A 22102-nucleotide genomic window follows, 5' to 3' on the forward strand; every position below is an offset into this window, starting at 1 on the left:
ATTTATACTATAATTAGCCAAATTATATAATATAGAGGTCATGTTTTGTTAAAGAACAAAATATACGCAGAAAGAAAAAGATGATAGCTACTCAATGTAATTGATTACTGAGTTGCAACAGTTTACATATCAAGCTACGGTAGTAAAATTTACAAAAAATAAATTTAGACAAATATTGAAATTCTAATAGTAGTCGTGTTATATTTGCTATTACATATAGATTTTTGGATTTCGAAGATTATCAAAATTTCATGTTTTTCATTCTTACCGTTGAAGTTGAATTGGCAACTAGGGATCAATTTTTTTTGTATGTGTTACCATCTACATTCTCAAATGACTGCATTTTATAGTTAATAGATAGTTGATATTTGTCATTTTCATTCCAGACTAGACACTACATTTGTTTACCTATTATTCTTTTGCCTACTCTTTATTAAAAATATAAAATTCCCTTCTTTTTCCCTAAAACTGACTCTGTCGGATACGTTATTTCTTCAAGAACCTAAATCCATGTCTCCAATTCCTAAAATCTCGCCTTCAATCTCTCCACATTATCAAATCAATTATCTAGTTCAAATTAATTTGAATTTTAAATGATTTGTAACTCTATTAAACTGTTTGCAAAGTTCAAAATAGGCATTAATTAGAAGTATTTATTAAATATAGACATAACATTAACTTATTATTGTGTTTTAGTAAAACAAGTTGAATGTTAATGCTGGTTGGACAAGATATAGGTTGTACATATTTGTGTGAACTCCATACGGGTATGTATACATTTCATGTTATTTGTGTGGGTTGGCAATAGTGTAGGTATGTTGAAGACTTGTGAGCCCATAATGGGAGGCCCACTAGGTTAAATGTTTTTAAGCAGTAACCAGAATTTCAAATAAGTGGGTTCTAAATTTCAAAACAGAATAACTATCTTAACCTAAAATAACAAACATCAAATTTTGAATATTTTTACTATAATCTTCAATGTTCTAAGCGAAGTTAAAATTATTAAATTCACTTTTGATATTTTAATACCTAAAAAAATATTTCACTAGTTTCACTATCAACTTGAACGATAAGTTAAAATTTTGAAAAATAAAACAATAATTATTTTAATAAAATAAAGTATAAATACGTGGGATAACCCTAGAATCAAAGATTACAAATCAATTTTTGAATAAATAGTCATACCGTGTAAAAGCAAACAAATAAGAAAAAAAATGGAAAGAGAAAGAAAGAGTACATACCCGAGGCCATATTCCAGATGGTAGCAATCAGATCAATAATAAAAGTTAGAACGCTAACTTTTGGAAAAAATATTTGAGTTAAACTTTTTTGAATGTCTCATTAGAGATCAATATCAGATATTGTTTTAGAGTAAAACTGCAACACATCACAAATACTATTTCCTATTTTTTACATTTACCAATTTTATTTTATTTTTTTGAAAAAAACTATATTAAACCCATGTACAATGAGTTAATTCTTATTTTTCTACTTTTTTTTACTTCTTTTTTGTAAAAACAACATATAAAAGTATACCTAAAATAAATTGTGCCTACTAAGTGGGTTTATTTTTTTAAAAAAAAGAAAGCTTTTTATATAAAAGCACGTACGAAATTATCCCAAAAATAAATCTACTTGCTAAGTTTCAATACCACAACCAGAGGGCCAAACAATTTCGCAGGGTACACAAACCCATTAAGTCAACCATCTCACTTTTGGTTATGGGTTCACAGGAAATGTACATATCCATTTTGTTTCATATTCTTACACAAATATAGAGTCTACGAAAAAGTTAGGGAGTTCGCTCGAACACCCTTCCAATACAGTAGCTCTACCCCTGACTAGATAGTTTATGTTTGTCATTTTCACCCAAGACTAGACTATTGGAGTTGCAAAATTCTAAACAAAAAAAAACATTTAATTCAAAGGATAAATTACTGAATTACACTACATTAGTTTACCTATTATTCCTTTTGCCTACTCATTACTAAAAATACAAAATTACCTTCTTTTTCCCAAAACTGACCCTATCGGATACATTATTTCTTCAAGAATCTATATTCATGTCTTCAATTCCTAAAATCTCGGCTTCAATCTCTCCAAATTATCAAATCAATTATCTATTACAAATCAATTTTAATTTCAAATGATTTATAACTCTTTTCAACTGTCTGCAAAGTTCAAAATAGGTACTTGTTAGAAGTATTTATTAAATATGAACTTAACATTAACTTATTATTGTGTTTTAGTAAAACAAGTTTGAATGTTAATATTGGTTAGACAAGACACGGGCCGTATATTTTGTGTGGATTTCATATATGTCTGTATCCATTTCATGTCATGTGTCTGATTTGGCAATAGTGTAGGTATGTTGAAGACCTGTGAGTCCTAATGGGGAGGCCCACTAGGTTAAAGATTTTTAAGCCTATAAATATGAGGCTAGTTCTCCTCTTATAGCCTAATAAAAAGATGTGTTCACATAAGGTTCCAACGAATAAGCCAAAGGAGAGGAAGACTCAACCTAGCTTGTATTGAGTTGTTCGTCGCTATGGTAGACAAAGTTAAGCACATCTTTTTCATGTACTTTATTGGTGTTCTTGATCTATTTAACTATTAGTAGTTGTGTTTGTCATTCTAATCTTACAGTATTATCATCTACACAAAAAGAGAACCATGATCATATACTCGTGCAAGCTAAGGATCCTATACAAATTGTTGTTCAAGAACCTATTATTGCTGAGCAATCAGTTCAGGCACCTGCTATCATTGAAAAAGGGGTTCAGGCACATGTTGTTGTTGAACAAAATTTGAGGATATCATGTTGATCAAGAAGATCAACATTATCTGATGACTACTTGGCATATCAGGTTGAAAGTTACATTGTGGATCCTCTGACTGATTCTGAAGCAACATCATGTACTCAATGAAAGATGTGGGTTGATGAAATGTGTGTAGAGATGAGCTCCATGAGAACTAATGATGTTTGGGAGCTTTCAGAACTTCCTAACGGTCATAAAGTTGTTGGTTGCAAGTGGGTCTTTAAGACCAAGAAGGACTCAAATGGAAATATTGAATGCTTCAATACAAGATTGGTTGCTAAAGGGTTTTCACAACAACAAAGAGATGATAACAATAAAACCTTTTTGCCAGTCTCATCTAAGGATTCTTTTAGGTTCATTATGGCATTGATAGCTCATTTTTTTTCATGAGTTGCATCATATGGAAGTAAAGACAACTTTTCTGAATGGTAATCTTAATGAGAGGTATACATGGAGCAGCCTCATGGTTTTGTTAATATAGGTAGTGAGCATCTAGTGTGAAAGTTGAACAAGTTAAACTATGGATGAAGAAAGCTTCTCGACATTGGTACTTGAAGTTTGAAGAAATCATCATTTCTATGGGTTTTGTAGAGAATAAGATTGATGATTGCATCTACCTCAAAATCACTGGGAGTAAGTTCATAATTCTCACTCATTATGTTGATGATATTTAACTTGCAAGCAATAACTTAGGAATGTTATATGAAACTAAGCATTCATTGAGTAAAGTTTTTTATTTGAAAATCTAGGAGAGGCATCATTTGTTTTGGGCATTGAGATTTGACACGATAGGTCTCGTAAGGTATTAGGGCTTTTACTAAAGGCATATATTGATCTTATTTAGCATATTAGAAGTATTTATTAGATATGGACTTAACATTAACTATTATTGTGTTTTAGTAAAACAAGTTGAATGCTAATACTGGTTGGACAAGACACAAGACGTACATTTGTGTGGATTTCATATGGGCTTGTATTCATTTCATTTCATATGTGTGGGTTGGCAATAGTGTAGGCATGTTGAAGACTTATGAGCCCGTGATGGGGAGGCCCACTAGTTTAAAGGCTTTTAAGACTATAAATATGAGATTAGGTCCCTCTCCTAGCTTAAGAAAAAGATGTATTCCCATAAGGTGGATACGTCATAAGCTAAAGGAGAGGAAGACTCAGCCTAGCTTATATTCAGTTGTTCGTAGCTATAGCAGAAAAGGATAAGCACATCCTTTTCGTGTATTTTATAGTTTTTCTTATATAATTATTAGTAGTTGTATCTGTCGTTCTAATCTTACAGTATAATCTTCTTCATTTTTCTTTCTTTTTTGTTTTATGCTTAATCATTTTGTCTCTTATATTATGGATCCTCCGTCTTTAAATTTTGAAATTACCTATATAGTATTACCGAACAATAATTTCTTATTTTATTCAGTTGATCCAACTGGGCAAAACTGAGATCTAAGAGGTTGCACGACCCGACAATAATAACAAATCGATGTTTTAAGTAGACAAAATCAAAAAGTAAGGACGTACATACATCATCTAAAGCAAAGGACGATGCAAAACTTCAAAGAAAAGGGGTAGAAAGGTTGTCCCTCCTGTATCTTGACCCCATACTACCAATGGTATGTATTTTTTTTCTGATATCGATTTTGAACTTTAAGTATTCCCTATTTTTATTTCGCTTTTAATTTAATACATTATTGATAAATAATTTTGTATTCACTATATTGTTTGAAATCTACACTTGTTATCCATGAATAATAATTTTTGTATATTTTTTTTGTTATGTTATTGATAATGTTAATGTATCTAAAGTTAAAGGTCAATTTATAAGATTGAATGCTTTTATGATTTAGGTATCAAATAAAGGTATTGAGCATCAATTTCTTATTTGTACACATATACCAGGTTTTTGGTCAAATTTTTGGGATGAAAAGTATTTAAGATAAGTGTTCAAATCATAGTATGGTATGTAGATTGTATTTTGTATATTTAGTGTATCATAGTTATACAGTTTTGTTTAAATTATACTGAGATAAAATGCACAAAATATGATATTTTACATTTTGTATCATAATCAAATATTTGGAAATGTATATACATAATAAATGGTTTTATGTATCAGTTATGAATTGTTATTATTTACTATCAAATATAGTGAAACATACAATGGCCTTTGCCTTGTAGGTCTATGTATACAAAATGAATTGGTTTGATGTAACACCTATGGTGTGTTATTATTTAGTATCAATTATAGTTAAATATACTATGTAGTGAAGTATATGGCATTTGCTTTGTTGATCTGTATGTACCATTTGTACTTTATACGATCGATCAACATCATTTATTTAATTGCAGAATATGGAATATGTAATAAAACATATTCTAAAGTACTCCCTAAAGTTTGGTCTTACTTATAACTCAAAATTTAATGAAGGAAGAAGGTATTGAAATTATTCAAGGGTACTATATTTGGTTCATATCTAAACATTCCCAAATGTAGCTATCAAGGTTAAATCACCAAGTGTTTATATCTTTAGAGGTTGAGCAGTACAATCTAGACGAAGAACTTCATATTCGTCAAGCAAAACAAAATATCTTGCGATTTTATATTAGAGATTTTGAAACTATAATTGGTTTTAAATGTAAAAGAAAAATTAATAGGTTGGTTAAAAGATATTCTTTTTTTGTGAAATTTATAACATAAGTAAAGGACGTCTAGTAGATCGCTTTTTAATGGGTGCTTGGGACAACATTGATGATGCCATTCAGTTGTCTATTTTGTACTTCATTCATTTTTTTTCTCACAACTTGGTAATGCATCAATTCCGATTGAGAATTTCTTTATAGTAGAAAAGATGGCAGCTATAAACAATATATGTGAGGACAACTTGCATTCACAAAGTTAATGCATTCAATTAGGCAAGAGTTCACCTCCGACAAAAAATGTATCATTTGTTTGGATTTCATACACTTAATGTCTGGGTATATGAATGTGCGTCAATTATACATACTGCGATAGCTGTTAAAGAAGCAAATGGTATATCAAGCATATGCAATTGGAAAGTTATTGCTGCAAAGCCCAAATTTGAGATATTTATGAAAATCATTTTTATTGATGGAATTAAAATATAACAACCTTTTTACTTATTTTGTTTTAGTTTGAAATACATTATTTTTTTGATATTTTATGATGATTCACTTTTGTTTGTAGAATGTTTGTTCTCACATTTAGCCAACTCCCGAGAAAATCATTTCACTTGATTTACCTCCCAACAGTTAAAATGGTTGATACTCAATATACTATACTTCACACAATGAAACAAAGGTTGCTTTTTTGTGTATCATTTGTTGTGCCTGATACATTATAAGCTCATCTTAAAGGAAGTGATGATTCACTATTTGTTTGTAGAATGTTTGTCCTCGCATTTAGCCAACTCCCGAGAAAATTATTTCACTTGATTTACCTCCCAACAGTTAAAATAGTTGATATTTAATATACTTTACTTCACAGAATGAAACAAAGGTTGCTTTTTTGTGTATCATTTGTTGTGCTTGATACATTATAAGCTCATCTAAAAGAAAGTGATAGTTAAAGTCTGAAACTCGTAAAAAATGATAGTACTTTAAATAGATAAATAGAACAATAAATAATTAAATATGAAACTTACAAAAAGTAAATAAATTAATTAAAATATTTTTTTTACCATTAAGTCAAAACTAAACTACATTGATAATTTAAGTGTAATTTTGCATTTAATAACCATATGAAAATTAAAATAAATGACAAGGAAAAAAAATGAAAGAGAACAAATGCTTTGGATTAATGTGACATCTAGATAAAATCATTTTAAAATATTCGCATAACTGGAGGTTTCTCATAGACTTTTAATTTGTGTTGGTGTGAAATTTTAATATTAATAAATATATATATATATTATATGTCATATTATATATCATGTTATGTCTATTGATAGACATTATATTTGTGCCTCTTACTCTCATCAATTGTGGAAGAAAGATCAATGTTTCGAGGCCTTTTAGAAAGTAAAAGATCCGGGGAAGTGAATTTTGGAGCGCGCGTGATCTGCGTTCAGGTAGGCTACGGTTTCTCTTCATATATTGAACTTGAACATGTGAATGCATGTTGATTAGTTGGGATTTGGGTTGGTTAGTTATTGGATCATGCATACGTGTTAAAAATCATATTTTCGGCCTTTTTCTGAGAATTATCGGGTCACTGTGAGCATGTTTATTGTTATTAATTGACTTTCTTTGCTATATCGATTACTTATGTGTTTGAATACTGGTTATCAGAAGTATGTTGGGACTTAGTTTAGGTTTGACTAGTGTTTTCCTTAGAAATGCATGATTCAAAGTCGGTAGGACTTAGTTTAGCCCCGACGTCGCTCGGCCGGCTTAAATCATTGTAGACTGATGTAGCAGACTTGAGTCTGATAATTTGGTATTTAGCTAGACGATGATGTCGCTCCAGCGATAGTTACTCTTATTTCTTCGATTACGGCTTCTCGAGTTTTGTCAGTGACAATGAATTCCGCTCCGTGATTCAAAGTTGAGTTTCGATTCGGCTTTAAGGACTTACATTGATTAGCTAAGTATGGATGGTGTTCCACGGGTATATATGATTATAGATAGATAAAGACTCTTTCAGCAGCTATATTGACATCTTTGTCGGGTATCCGAATTTAAGGTTCGGCCTCGACCATACACATACTTATGTAGAGCATCCGGTTAGAGGTCCGGTGTCAAGTATGTAGAGCATCCGGTTAGAGGTCCGGCCTCAGTTACTTATATTTTGCAATTGGCTACTTGTGTAATTCTGGTGAACGTTCGGTTCAAGGGCCGACCTCCGTACCGTCAGATTCTACTTTTTGGTTCGGTGTTCTTTGGCTTCGAGTTCTATCCTCCTTAAGTTATAGTTATTTTGTGTACTCGTCGGGCTTATGGGGGTCCATTAAAGTTTTTATTTAAACTTGCACACGAGTGTACCTTCTGGGCTTATGGTGGGTCCAGTTGGGTGTAGTTAGCTTACTTATATTAATTTAGTTAGATCTTTATACACTCGTGTGCATTACTGTGTTACTCAGCCTTCCGTTCTTGACCTCTAGTTTTGTGATTCCGTCTTTTCATATCGCTTTACTTTTCTAGTTCAGTCGTCCTATGATGCCTACTGGGTACCTATTATTTGGTACTCATGCTACGCTCTGCATCTATTTTCGTGATTCATGTTCGAGCACCAGTAGTCAGCGTTGATCGAGTTTGGAGCCTTTCTGGTCTGGAGACAGGGGTGAGCACACGGCGTTTTGTACTATTTCAGTCTCCATCTGTTTATATAAAGACTTGTCTTTTACTTTTCGAGACAGTCTAGTTTTGGTGGTCCACTGTTGGGACTTGTACTCGTTTTGTTGGTAGCTCTGTATTAGTCACTTCCAGGCTTTGGGAGGGATCCTTAATTGTATTTATGTTTCGATTTGCTTATGTTGTTATAGTAATTTTGCTTAGTCTTGTTTAGTTTCTATCCTCACACCCGTTACGTGTTGTTCTGGGTTACGGTTTGGCTTACCTACTGGTGGGTTATAGTAGGTGCATTCATGGCTCGAGAAATTGGATCGTGACAAGTTGGTATGGTCATTAGTTTTTAGTAACTTATGTAACCACCAACGCTTCATTTCATCCATTATTCTATATTTATGTCTTGTAACTTATGTAACATTTGAGTCATTCATTTGGCAAAATTACTACTAACTATCTCCTATTGATTGCAAGGAAAAATTCATCACCTATAATAGTGTAGTCTTCATTTGTATTGAGATAGGAGAAGAAACAAGAGAAGTACAAGAAAATATAGAGTGAAAAAAATGAGTGGTTTATATTGAGGTCAGTAGTTAAAGAGAGAGTTCAGACATAAAAAATATTCTAAGTCTTCAATTATATTCACTATACAAAATAGAGTATTATATGTTGAAGGAAGGTGTTCTTTTGTGGGGCTTTGGACTCTTCAACTAATTCGGAGTTTGCTTGAGTTATACACTATGTTGGACTGTTGTATCCTGGAGTAGACAAGTCAAGAGTATTAATACTGGATCGATGTAGATTATGCTCCAGCGGGCTTGAATCTCCTTAAAGAGAGCGAGATATTCGTGCCTCAACCTAATGATTTATTTCTTCATTTTATTTTCAATTGTAATCTTGCAATTTTATTATATTGTAAGTTTCTTCACTAACATTTTGTATTATGCATGAAACATATATATTTCTTTTACTTAATCATGTAGTTAGTTAACAAATATTTAACTTCAAAAAATCCTATGATTAATTAACATATAATTTACTTCGATAGATTATATTTTAATATAATAATCGTTTTTAGTAACAATAAAGTATGAGTAACGACAAAGAATTCTAATGCCTTATTGGCATTAGTTTATTGTAATTAAATTTAATGTTGTTATATGTTTTAGTGACGTTTTAAAAAATGTTAATTGCCTTTAAAAATATATTTAATAACAATTAAGTTATTATCATTAATTAATTATTGTTAAAGTTATTTTAAATTATTTTAGTGTTTCTTTAGGATAAGTTGTATTGATTTGATATAAATATTTAATGAATAAATAAGCGAGCGTCGTGTAAATATTTTTAAAAATTGTCATTATTTATGTATTTGGATATGAATTGAGTAATATGGGAGAAAAAAAAAGTCAAAGTAGGACACTATTTAATAAGCATTGTTTTCATTTATGTGTTGTCTCCGTTTGTATCAATATATGTCATTCTTTTTTTATATTTGTCATTTTACAAAATAAATATATAAATATAACTACTGTTTTTATTTTATCGTTGAGAGTTACTCTTCCGTCTACTTTTAATTGTCAAGATTTTCTTTTTAGAGTCAAATTATAAGAACTTTAACTAATATTTTATGAAATATTTTTTCATCATATATTGATATTTGATACTTTTCATAAAATTTATGAATATCTAAATTTTTTGTTTAAAATATCGAACTAACATAATCTAATCTAACTTTATAAATAATATTCAAATTGGCTCTCAAAAACACAAAATCACATTTAAAATTGTTAAAAGAGAGTATTAAACTTAAAAGCATGAATTTGACCAACATACAAATATTATATGAGTAGTACATACATATTTGGTCATTTAATTACGAAAATATAAGTAGCAACGAGAAATATGTATTTGGACATGAATTGAGTAATATCGGGAAAACAAAACATACAAAAACTATATGAGTAGTACATACAAGTTCGTTCATTGAATTACGAAAACATAAGTAGGAATGAGAAATGTGTATTTGGACATGAATTGAGTAATATCGCGGAAAAAAAGTGAAAAAGTAGGGTTCTACACGTTCATGTCAATGGGCACTACCTTGTAACCTATCAAGAGAAACTCAATTTTGAGACGGACACACGCATAGGCATCAATGTTTCTTTTATTTGGCACAATTGGAGAAAAACACCGGGAAAACCACCCCTTTACAGAAATTTTCTGATTACAAAAGCGATTTAAGATTTGGACTTAAATCGTGTGCAACTCTCAACTCCACACCCCTAAAAGTGAACTATCCACTTCTCCTTTTACTTTTAAAGGATTATTTTTCCTTTTGAATGTTCGGTGTAGGACTATGTAACAACCAGCTCTTGATATAGGCGAAGCATTTATTAGTCCACTAAAGTGATTTTATGACTACATTAATGTAGTGAAGGCCACTTTATTAAACTTTAGCTGTGGGTATTAGCTAAAATAAGATTAAGGTTACATCAAAATCATGAGATTATCTATATCTAATAAGGAGGACAATGTGGTGTTAGGTCAGTTTGTAAGCAATTTAACTAGTTTTAAGTATTACTTGTTACGACCATTAAAGCTTGTAAACAAAGAAATTAGGATAATTATGATGTTCAAGTCAGTTTGTAAGCAATTTAACTAGTTCTTCAATAGTATTTGTTATAACTACCAACGCGCATTGAATAAATAGAGGATATGAGAATACACATCATTGTGTTCAATGCAATGAAAATATCTATTTTGACTTGACTAGAATCTCAGAGGATATGAGCATACACATCATTTGTGTTGAATGCATTGAAAATAACTATTTTGACTTCACTAGAATCACAGGAATATAATTTTAGAATATCATCGAAATTTCATATATTGCTCAGATTTTATGATACTGCACAAGTATTATAGTGTATTATAGTTTATGCGCCTAACATACGCATTCAAACACTTATATTCACAACCTCTAAAAGGAGCTTTATTTTTCACATTTTACAAGATGATGTACGATGCATGATAAATTCACATGATATATTCTTCAATAGAAAAAAGCATGTCAGTAATATTGAATAAGAAATCAACAAAAATTAAATTAAATTAAGAATCATCAAAGATTGAAAATGTAAACAAAAAAAGAATAGAAAACTCATTCAATCTAAAAAATTCAGGTTTAAAATATGACAAATAAATCAAATTGAACGAAATGACCCAAAAAAAATCACCTCAAAGCATGATATGTCTAAAAATATCATCATGTGTAGATGATTTTTACTTCAATAAATATTGTTGTTGTTCTTCTAGTACTTTCACTTTTTCCTTTGCAAATATATAGGCTAAGGTTTTAGAAATGGGAATTTATTATAAAAATGGATCATAATTTAATGTGTTTGAGATAATGGGAAGTGAAGGGTATTATAGGAGAAATTATAATTAGCATTAAGAGGTATAATTTTAAACTAAATGGGATATGCATGTGAGTCGATTATATATATATATATATATATATATATATATATATATATATATATATATATATATATATAGGACTAATGAAGTTAATTCATCTTTAACAGAAAATTCTTATCCGTTTAATAATTAATACACTTCTATTCAATCATCATTTTCTCTTAAAAATGAAGAATTAAATACACAAAAAATTAGTATGTTAACTTTATCCCTCTAATTGCAATTGACCAACTTTTTCGTACCATTTTGAATTTAAAATTTTGGTCAATTTTTTAATATATATATATATATATATATATATATATATATATATATATATATATATATATATATATATATATATATATATATATATATATATATTAAAAAACAAGAGTAGTTTTTAAAGTTCTAAACACGTAGTAGGAAAAAATTGACCAAAATTTTAAATTCAAAATGGTACGAAAAAGTTGGTCAATTGCAATTAGAGGGATAAAGTTAACATACTAATTTTTTGTGTATTTAATTCTTCATTTTTAAGAGAAAATGATGATTGAATAGAAGTGTATTAATTATTAAACGGATAAGAATTTTCTGTTAAAGATGAATTAACTTCATTAGTCCCCCCATAAAGTAGATTTTTATTTTTAATTCATTTTATTCAAAAAAATTAACTATATTAGTCACCCCTCTTTATTTTCATAACTTCTATATTATAGTAATATTATATTAAAGAATGATTCATTAGAAACAAATAAGTAGGCATTAATATTTCCATAGAAGTAATAAACGTTTCCATGAAAGTTAACTTTTTATTAACGTAATTGCACCCTAAATTCCAATAGCCCAAAGTCAAAACCCCTCTTTTCTTCGTTAATGACGAAGAAATTACTACAGCCCACCAAATTCTAATAACCAAAATTCTATATAATATATATATATATATATATATATATATATATATATATATATATATATATATATATATATATATATATTACCAAAAAAGAAAAAAGACATGTAAGTATTGTGTCCACTTTTATTTACTTACACATTTCATTTAATTTATATTGTATCTTTTTCCTATTTGCAATGACTGCGTAACTAATGTAGCTGCATTTGCTGAATTTCTAAGCCATGAAATCAAAGTCCGGGACAATCTCTTTCTAAAGTGACTATTTTCACACAAGATATGTGTCATTGTTATGGAAATATGGCACCGACAAGGCAAAGGAGGAATATGTTAGCGAGAATAATGATCCTACAAGTATAAAGAGTGACTTCCTTCCATCAGCAGTTGATGAACTGATTAGTGTAAAATAGTATTTTACATACTGACTGACTGTCAAGTGTTGAAGCTTTGTTGTTTTGAAGATACATTAAATGTTTTGTAGTATCTCTCACCAGGTTTATATGATACTTCTAAGTAATTCATACTTATAAATTTGAAAGTGTTTATTTTCATCATTTTGTGTGTTTGCTATTAATTTTGTTTTTAATACATTCTTAAGTTTTGTATACTATATGTTTTTTACACATATGTACAACTCATAATTGTACAGACAAAGGACCCTCTCTGTTTCTAAGTGCTAATTGGGAACTGACTTTTTCTCTAACCTTTCTATAAAAACTTTTCTCTTACCTCTGTCTAAAATTAACGGTAACATTTGGGTGGGCAACTCTATCTAGCAATCCTACCACCGCCAGAGAATGAGTCTAACGGAGGAGTACTCCTTCCATTTCCCCGCCCTTCCACTAGCCCCGCCAGATCGGAGTAAGACGAAAACCCAATCCGAAGACAAGCACCCTGAAACACAAATGACCAACTCTCAAAACCCAAATCAGAATGGTCAGGAGAATCAGTCAGTCCAAAAGAACAAGGGAACCAAAACAGTCAAACAAAATTATGCAGCAACTATACGGAACCAAAACCACAAGAAATCGAGGATCAAACTGTTAACTCCTTCAATGGAGATTCACGTGTTGAGAAGAAAAGGGAAACAAACAATGTACAGTGAAGTGTAATTTGTATTGAGTTAGTTACATCTGATCATTATACTCATATATACACATCACTTCATACACTTGCACATCTATATGATTCTAACCATTACAATCTGTTATAACTAATTTATATTCCTAACTAACTATTATGCTGAACCAGCCAACTACTCAACTAATTACTAACTAACTATTGTCTTTAATACTCCCCCTCAAGCTGTATGATGCAAACAAATTGTATACACCCAGCTTGGATATTAGAAAATCATTTTGAGTCCTCCCTAAACTCTTTGTTAATATGTCAGCTAACTGTATTCTCGAAGGCACATGATCTGTCTGAATAAGCCCTTCTTGTACTTTCTCGAATAAAATGGCAATCTATCTCTATATGTTTAGTTCTTTCATGATATAGGAAACAACAATTTGAAGTGCGACTTTGCTATCACAAAATAGTTTAACTGGTAATTCCAACTCTTTCTTCAACTCTTTGTACAAGCCTATTAACCACACAACTTCTGACACAACATTAGCCATGCTTCTATGCTCTGCTGAAGCGGAACTTCTTGATACAGTATTCTATTTCTTTGACTTCCACGAAATTAACAAATCTCCAATTTTCACCACAAAGCCACTAACAGATCTTCTTGTCATTATACATGTAGCCCAGTCAGCATCACAATAAACTGAAATTGTTTAGAGATTTTTTATGTCAGCATAATTCCCAAACCTGGTGCATTTTTAAGTACCTTATTACTCTTAATGCACCCTCCATATGTGACTTCTTAGTCTTGTGCATGAACTGGCTAAGATTTTGCACTACATAACTAATGTCTGGCCTTGTCATGGTGAGGTATAGTAGCTTACCAACTAGTTTTTGATAACATGTAGGATCACTAAGAACTACATCTTCATGTGTATCCTGAGCTTCACAATTTATGTCAAAATCCTGACTAGTGAACTTTTGATTGACTTCCAAAGGTGTGCTAATTGGTTTGGTCCTTGCAAGACTGAAATCGCAGATAAGATCCAAAGCAAAGTTCCTTTGACTCACCATAATACCATCTTTGTTCCTTGCAATTTCAAGACCAAGTAAGTATATCATCTCCCCCAAGTCCTTGATCTTGAAATGATTCTTTAACATAAGTTTGGTGGCTTGAATAAATTGTGAACAAGAATCAGCGATCAAAAGATCATCCACATAAACTAATATTAGAACCAAATCAGAATGAGAAAGGTTTGGTAAACAAGGAGTAATCATGGTGACTCTGGATGAAGCCAGAACCCATAAGTGCCTCACTAAGATTCAAATTCCACTGCCGAGAAGCCTGCTTTAGACCATAGAGTGATTTTTTGTAGTTTACAGACTGTTGATAACTCCCCCTGTTGTAGCAGACCAGGTGGAGAAACCATGTACACCTCCTCAACTAAGTCACCCTGAAGTAAAGCATTAAAGACATCCATTTGATGTAAAAACCAACCATGCATAGCAGCCAAAGAAATTACAACTCTCATTGTTACCATCTTGACAACAGGAGAAAATGTCTCTTGATAATCCAAACCTTCTTGTTGTGTGTACCCTTTAGCTACTAGTCGAGCTTTGTACCTCTCTACCTCACCTTGAGCATTAAACTTGACCTTGTAAACCCATTTACATCCAATAGCATTCTTCCCGGGGGACAATGTTACCAAGTCCCAAGTATGATTATCATGTAAAGCCTTTTATTCTAGTTCCTTAACTTGAAGCCAATGTGAATTCTGCACAACCTCATCATAAAAAGTGGGTTCTTTTATAGAAGAAAAATTGCACAATGATTGAAAATAGGATGGGGAGATGGAGGCATAAGACATATATGTGGATAAAGGATGAGCAGTAGAACAAGTAGATGAATGTGTAGGGTTGTGAGAAGCAGTATGGACAAAACCATGTAGCCATCCAGGAGGCTTAGAAGATTTAGTGGACCTTCTAAGATCATGTTCAATATTAGTAGAAAAAGATTCAGATGGATGTGAGATTGGAGTAGGAGATGAAGAATCTAGATCAAAATATGTAGAAGCTGGATCTGGAGATATAACAGATACTTCAGGCAAAAGAATAGTAGGAGGATCATCATAAACAAACATATCAGAATTCTCAAAGGAAGAAGAGTCACAAAACTCAGCCTGAATATATTGGAATGAATATTGATCTTCTCTAAACATGACATCTCTACTAATGAAGAAAGTTTTGGTGGACAAATTATATAGTTTGTATCCCTTTTGTGTGGTAGAATAACCCATAAAAACTGACTTAATAGATCTTGTGTCAAATTTATCACCATTGGTATGGTGATTGACAGCAAAGCATAAGCATCCCACAACTATAAGATGATTTAAAGAAGGTTCTCTGCCAAAAAACACAGCAAAAGAAGACCTTCCTGATAATGCAGTAGATGGTATTCTATTGATCAAATAATCAGCATTTTGAACACATAGACCCAAAAATCTGATAGGCAAATTAGCTTGAAATCTAATAGCCATGGCAACCTTTAGAATCTGTGTGTGTCTCATCTCCACTACCCCATTCTGTTGGGGTGTGTAAACACAAGAACTTTGATGAATAATACCTGTTGTTCTAAACAAATCACTACAATGAGAGTTAAAAAATTTTGTACCATTATCACTTCGGAATATTCTTGATATAACCACCAAACTGCCTTTGTATTAGCTGAAGAAAATCTTTCAATACAATGAATACATCATTTTTCAATTGGAGAAGGAAGATCCATACCATTATACTACAATCATCTACCAAAGTAAGAAAATATATATTTCTATCATAAGTAGGAAATTTATATGGACCCCAAACATCAGCATGGATCAAATCAAACACATTATTCGATCTAGTAGAACTTTGAGGAAAAGGCAGCCTAGTTTGCTTATCCAAAGGACATACTGTAAAAGGTGACAATTTTGAAGAATTAGAGATATGTGGTATTTGCATTTGCTGAAGAACCTTGTGAGGAATATCTCCTAATCGTCTTTTCCACAAATCAACAGTATCCATTATGCTCAAAGCAGCTGAAGGAGAAATAGTAGAAACAACAGTAGAAGAAACACTGTGTGACCAGTAGTATAAACCATTTTCCACGCTACCAGTCCCCTTCACCTTCCCAGTGTGAAGGTCCTGGAATACGCAATGATCAGGATAAAATACCATATAACAATGCAATTCTCTAGTCAGTTTAGAAACTTATAACAAGTTGTATTTAAAATCTGGAATATATAAAACATGAGATATATCTCCCTGTGTCAAACTAGATTTCCAACTAAAAACAATAGGTATTTGTTGACCATTAGGAAAATGAACTTTATTGAACTCAGTTGAAGCTAGAAGTTGCGTCTCACAAAGCAGATCTGGAGTAGAAGTCATATGATTTTTTGCACCTGTGTAAACTATCCATCTATGACTAGATGAATTATGTATTACTGAGCAGTTAAAAATACCTGCAGTATTAGTTGAAGGATAGTTGTATGAATTAGAGTGATTAAGTTGATTGCCTGTGAAAGCCGTGTTAATACCACCACCTCCATAACTATATGAATCTGTAGATCCACATCCATGAGCACACATGTCAGCACGGATATTAGATCCTGAACAATTATGAGATCCATGTAATCCAACATGACCATGACTGTGTGCTCCAACTCCTGTGTGACCATTTCCTCCAACAGACATGTGAATTTCTCCTGCAGGATTATGGTTGTGAGAAAAGGATAAATTTCCATAAGAAGGCCCTGCATTACGACTACCATACTTAGGTTTAAACACTGGTGGTACATTGTGTTGCACATTAGATCCATCTTTCTTCTTACCTTTATACCAATATGGATATCCTATAAGCTTAAAACAATCATTTTTCATATGGCCTTTTGTATTACAATGATCACAAAAAGCATTTGGATATTTGTATCAAATCTTTGGTGGATGCTTAGCAGTCCAAAGAGCTCTAATATCATTTCCTTCAGCTATAGCTTTCATTCCCCGAGAATTATGATCCACATCAGACCTTTGACTCTCTTCTTCAACAATCATGGCATACGCCTGATTTAGAGTTGGTTTAGAAGTTTTCATCAGAATTTGCCTCCTAGACTGCGACTGTGATTCATTTAAGCCTCCAAGAAATTGAATTAATCATTGTTGATACAAATGCTCAACATAATCCTTTGACTTCGAACACTCACAACTTGGAAATATCACCATTGCATCATATTCTGCCCACAGTTCCTTCACTTTTGTAAAATAAACTGAAACAGTATCGATCCCCTGTGCAATCGTAGCAATCTCTCGATGTAGCTGGTAAAACCTTACACGATTAACCTTATCAAATCATTCCTTCAGATCTTCCAAAACTAGTGACGCATCAGACGCATACACAATGCCACTTAAGAGATTGGGAGATACAGTGTTCATAAGCCGTGAGAGAACAATTGCATTACAGGTATCCCATTGATCATGATACTCAGTCTCGAAACTTGCTTTCTTACAGGTTCCCATCACAAAACCTAGCTTCCTCTTCGCTTTTAAAGCAATTCGCATGGATCTCTGCCATAATCCATAATTTTCTGATCCTGTCAACTTAACAGGACAAATAACAGACCCTGGAGTATCCCATGGATGAAAATAGAGAGGATGTGTGTAAGGAATAACAAGATCGACTGCCATTGTTGCTGATTCACTTCCAAGCTCTGAAACCATGTTAACTCCTTCAATAGAGATTCACGTGTTGAGAAAAGGAAAACAAACAAATGTACAGTGAAGTGTAATTTATATTGAGTTAGTTACATCTGATCATTATACTCATATATATACATCACTTCATACACTTTCACATCAATATAATTCTAACCACTACAATCTAACAACTACAATTTGTTATAACTGATTTATATTCCTAACTAACTATTATGCTGAACCAGCCAACTACTCAACTAATTACTAACTAACCATTGTATTTAATACAAACTTCCTCCTAGGGCTCATGAAATAAAACAAGGTAAATTAGTAGTCACCTTGAAAAAGGAAGAACACGACATCCTTACTGATACATGTAGATGGACAATAATTGGTAGATTCTCAAGGACACGTCCTGCAATAGACATCGTAAGAGCAGAATTCAACAATATAATTCAATTGAATAGTACAGTATAAATTGGGGCATTTGATCTTAAACATGTTTTCATTGATGTAGAAAACGAAGAGGACTATGAGAACTTATCCTCGAGGAACTACATTCATCTTGAAGGAGATTGTACTATGCAACTCCAAAAATGGACCCCCTTTTTTAAACAAACAAAAGAAACTCGAGCAAATTAAGCGAAAGGTGTCAAATAAGTCTCGTTTTTGTTTCTGGTGACAGATTTACCAAGAGTCGGTTAAATCTTCTTTAAAACGTAATTAATTAATTATGGGGCCAAATTAATATTTTCAAAACATTCTAATCTTTTATAAAATACAAAAAAGCACATTTTAATAATTCAAACCAAATCATTTAAAAAGAAAAAAAAATCATCTTCTTTCGTCTCTTCTCTCTCTTCTTTTCTTCATCTTCTTCCTTAGAAATTTGGAAATTCGTCGTTTCTCTTCCTCTTCAGTCGTTACTCTTCCTCTCCAGTCCCCCATTAATCTCTCATCTTTGTTATCTGTAATCGTGTTCAACTAGAAATGGGTAAGTTATTTTTTTGAAATACATTATAATTTTCAAAGTCTTTTTCTTGGATTAATGAACAATAAAATGTCCTGTAGGTATAAAAACTGAATAATCGACTTAATGGTGTGTATTATTTATTATTTTTGAAAGAAAATCAGCCGACTTAAAAAATTCTTATTTTGAGGAAATGTATCTCATCATTCAGTGAAAAGTCGTTTTTTGTTGATGTTGTTATTCTTTTTTTTTGTCCATTTTGTTGATATGATTTTAGCGTATGGTGCCATATTTTAGTGATATGTTGATCATCTGTTGCCACATATGATTCAAATGTTGTAATAACCTGTACAGATGTGTCAACATATGATGCATCTGTCGCTACATAAGATATATATGTTACGCAAAAGCAGGTACATATGTGGCAACATAATGTTAATTTATCGCAACATACTATCTATCGGTTGCAACATACTGCTAATATTATTTCATAATGAATTGTAAAATTGATATGTTGGTCATGTGTTGCCACATAAGATTCAAATGTTACATATTGTTATTATTATTTTATAATGAATTGTAAAATCTCAATATTTTTTTATTTACCTTGTGGATGAAATGATACAAGAAGCTTCATTCATGACAACAACTCAATCTTCTAACATGAAATGTTTTTTTTGTCTATGCGAAGAATGTGAGCAGCAAAATCATTATTTTATCAGTCGTGTTAAAAAGTTCACTGATATTTTTAAGGAAATGTGTCATAATATTGATGTGCAAAGATCCAAAAAGACTTCACAGCCTTTGAAATATAGGAGGTTAAAAATCTATTTCTCAAACACTTCCTATGATTATTGAGAAGAAATAAAAGGAGGAGAAGGAGAAGGAGGAGAAGGAAAAGGAGAAGAATGCAAACGAGGAGAAGGAGAAGAAGGTAGAAGAGGAGAAGGAGAGGGAGAAGAAGGCAAATGAAGAGAAGGAGAAGGAGAAGAAGGAAAAATAGGAGAGGGAGAAGGAGAAGAAGAAAAAGGCAAAGGAGATAGAGATGGAGAAGCAGAAGAGAAGGAGAAGCAGAAAGAAAAAGCAAAAGCGAAAAAGAAAGGGAAGAAAGTCAAAGTTGTTAGTTGTGGTGTGAAGTGACAATATCCATTTGAAGGTTTTAACATTGATGGCGAGGGTCTAACTGAACTAATGTCATCCTTCTCGCAATGGATAAAAGAGTGTCTTTACAAGCATCATGCAAAAAAGTAAGTAAGTAAAGCAAGTAAAGTTGTTCAACTATTATTAGAATTTCTTATTGTTGTCCAATATCTAATGATTTATAATGATTATACAATTGTAGAGGAAACAAGGAGGATCACTACTTAGTCAATTGCTCAAAACTTGAATTTGACGAACTTGATTTAGTAGTTGCATTTCCAATGAATAAGGACTTGTTCTCATGATGTCTCAATCCAATATGTGCTAGAATGATGAGGTAAATTCATGCTCACTTTTATATGTACTGTTTAGTACATGAATATATATAATTAAATTGATTTACTTGTTTGATGTATGTGTGCAGTATGTGAATGTCATATTTTACTATTTGCGTAAGAAGTCAAAGCAAAAGATTCAGTCTGAATATCAATATACCACCACTAGTTGTTTTTTCAAATACATTGACAATTCTAGTGAATATGAGGATAAAAGCATTGACATAATGAGAGGGTATGCTATACCTTCTTGAATGCCTTGGCACTTGGCGGATGATGTTTATGTCCCTGTAAATAGTAATGGGGAATTCCATTGGGTCTTGACAGTTGTTGCATTCTAGGAACGGTGCATAAAAGTGTACGAATCCATGTCCTCAAATAGCTCTAATAGAAAACTATCCTCCGAGATTCAAAAGATGGCTACAATGTTGCCAAAGTACCTTGAGTTGAGTGGATTTTTTGAGCAAAATAAGGGAACCAACTGGTCAGTTCTTAAATGTTATCAAGGAAAGAATAAATCTCACCCATTTGAAATCAGTCATGTTACTGGTATTGCCCAACAAGAAAGCAGTAGTCTGTAAGTATCACAATATTATTTTATCTTACGACTATCGAAATGTGATGTTATTATATATTCTGATTGATGATATACCATGCAGAGATTGTTGAATTTTTGTTGCTGCGTACGTTGAGTATTTGAGTAATGGATTACAAGTACCATAATGTGGAATTAATGTTGACACCCTTCGCTTGAGATATGCTTCACTCCTATGGAATTATGGGATTGTAAAGGCTTGAAACGGTTACATTAGTAACAATAATGACCCAGAGATGCATAGAACAAAAAAAACTAAGATCAATGAAAATGTTGAGTTTACAACCATTGATTAGATAGGTGGTTATGCATATCCTATCATTGTGAATTACCTTTTGTTGATAAGTTGTATAAAACAATTGGTGAAGTATTAATTAAAATGTAATTTCTGTAGTAATAAACACGACAAAATTATATGTCGCAACAGGTCGTATATATATAGCAACAGGTAGTATATATATGTCACAGTTTGAATTGTCAAAATTAAATAAAAATAAACGACTTTATTTTTATTTTCCCTCTCTCCTCTCTCCTCTCTTCTATAAATGTCGTTTCGTATTCCACAAGATTTATTTATTTATACTAATTTATATTCTATATGTAATTTCTGTAGTAATAAACACAACAAAATTATATGTTGCAACAATTCGTATATATGTAGCAACAGATAGTATATATGTAGCAACATATGTCTACAGTTTGAATTGTCAAAATATATAAAAAAAAATTAAACGACTTTATTTTCATTTTCCCTCTCTC

General features: G+C 31.7%; 1 protein-coding gene across 1 annotated transcript; it reads right to left on the bottom strand.

Moving 5' to 3' along the window:
• Positions 1 to 17541: 17541 nt before the first annotated feature.
• LOC138341991 (uncharacterized) lies at positions 17542 to 18327 on the bottom strand. Its single transcript, XM_069294174.1, has 3 exons — positions 18034 to 18327; positions 17830 to 17925; positions 17542 to 17727 (listed from the first exon to the last, which is right to left on the bottom strand). Exons 1-3 carry the CDS (start codon positions 18325 to 18327, stop codon positions 17542 to 17544), a joined length of 576 nt encoding a protein of 191 aa, XP_069150275.1.
• Positions 18328 to 22102: the final 3775 nt, after the last annotated feature.

The sequence above is a fragment of the Solanum lycopersicum genome, chromosome 2, assembly GCF_036512215.1.
Source record: "Solanum lycopersicum chromosome 2, SLM_r2.1".
Lineage (NCBI taxonomy): Eukaryota > Viridiplantae > Streptophyta > Magnoliopsida > Solanales > Solanaceae > Solanum > Solanum lycopersicum.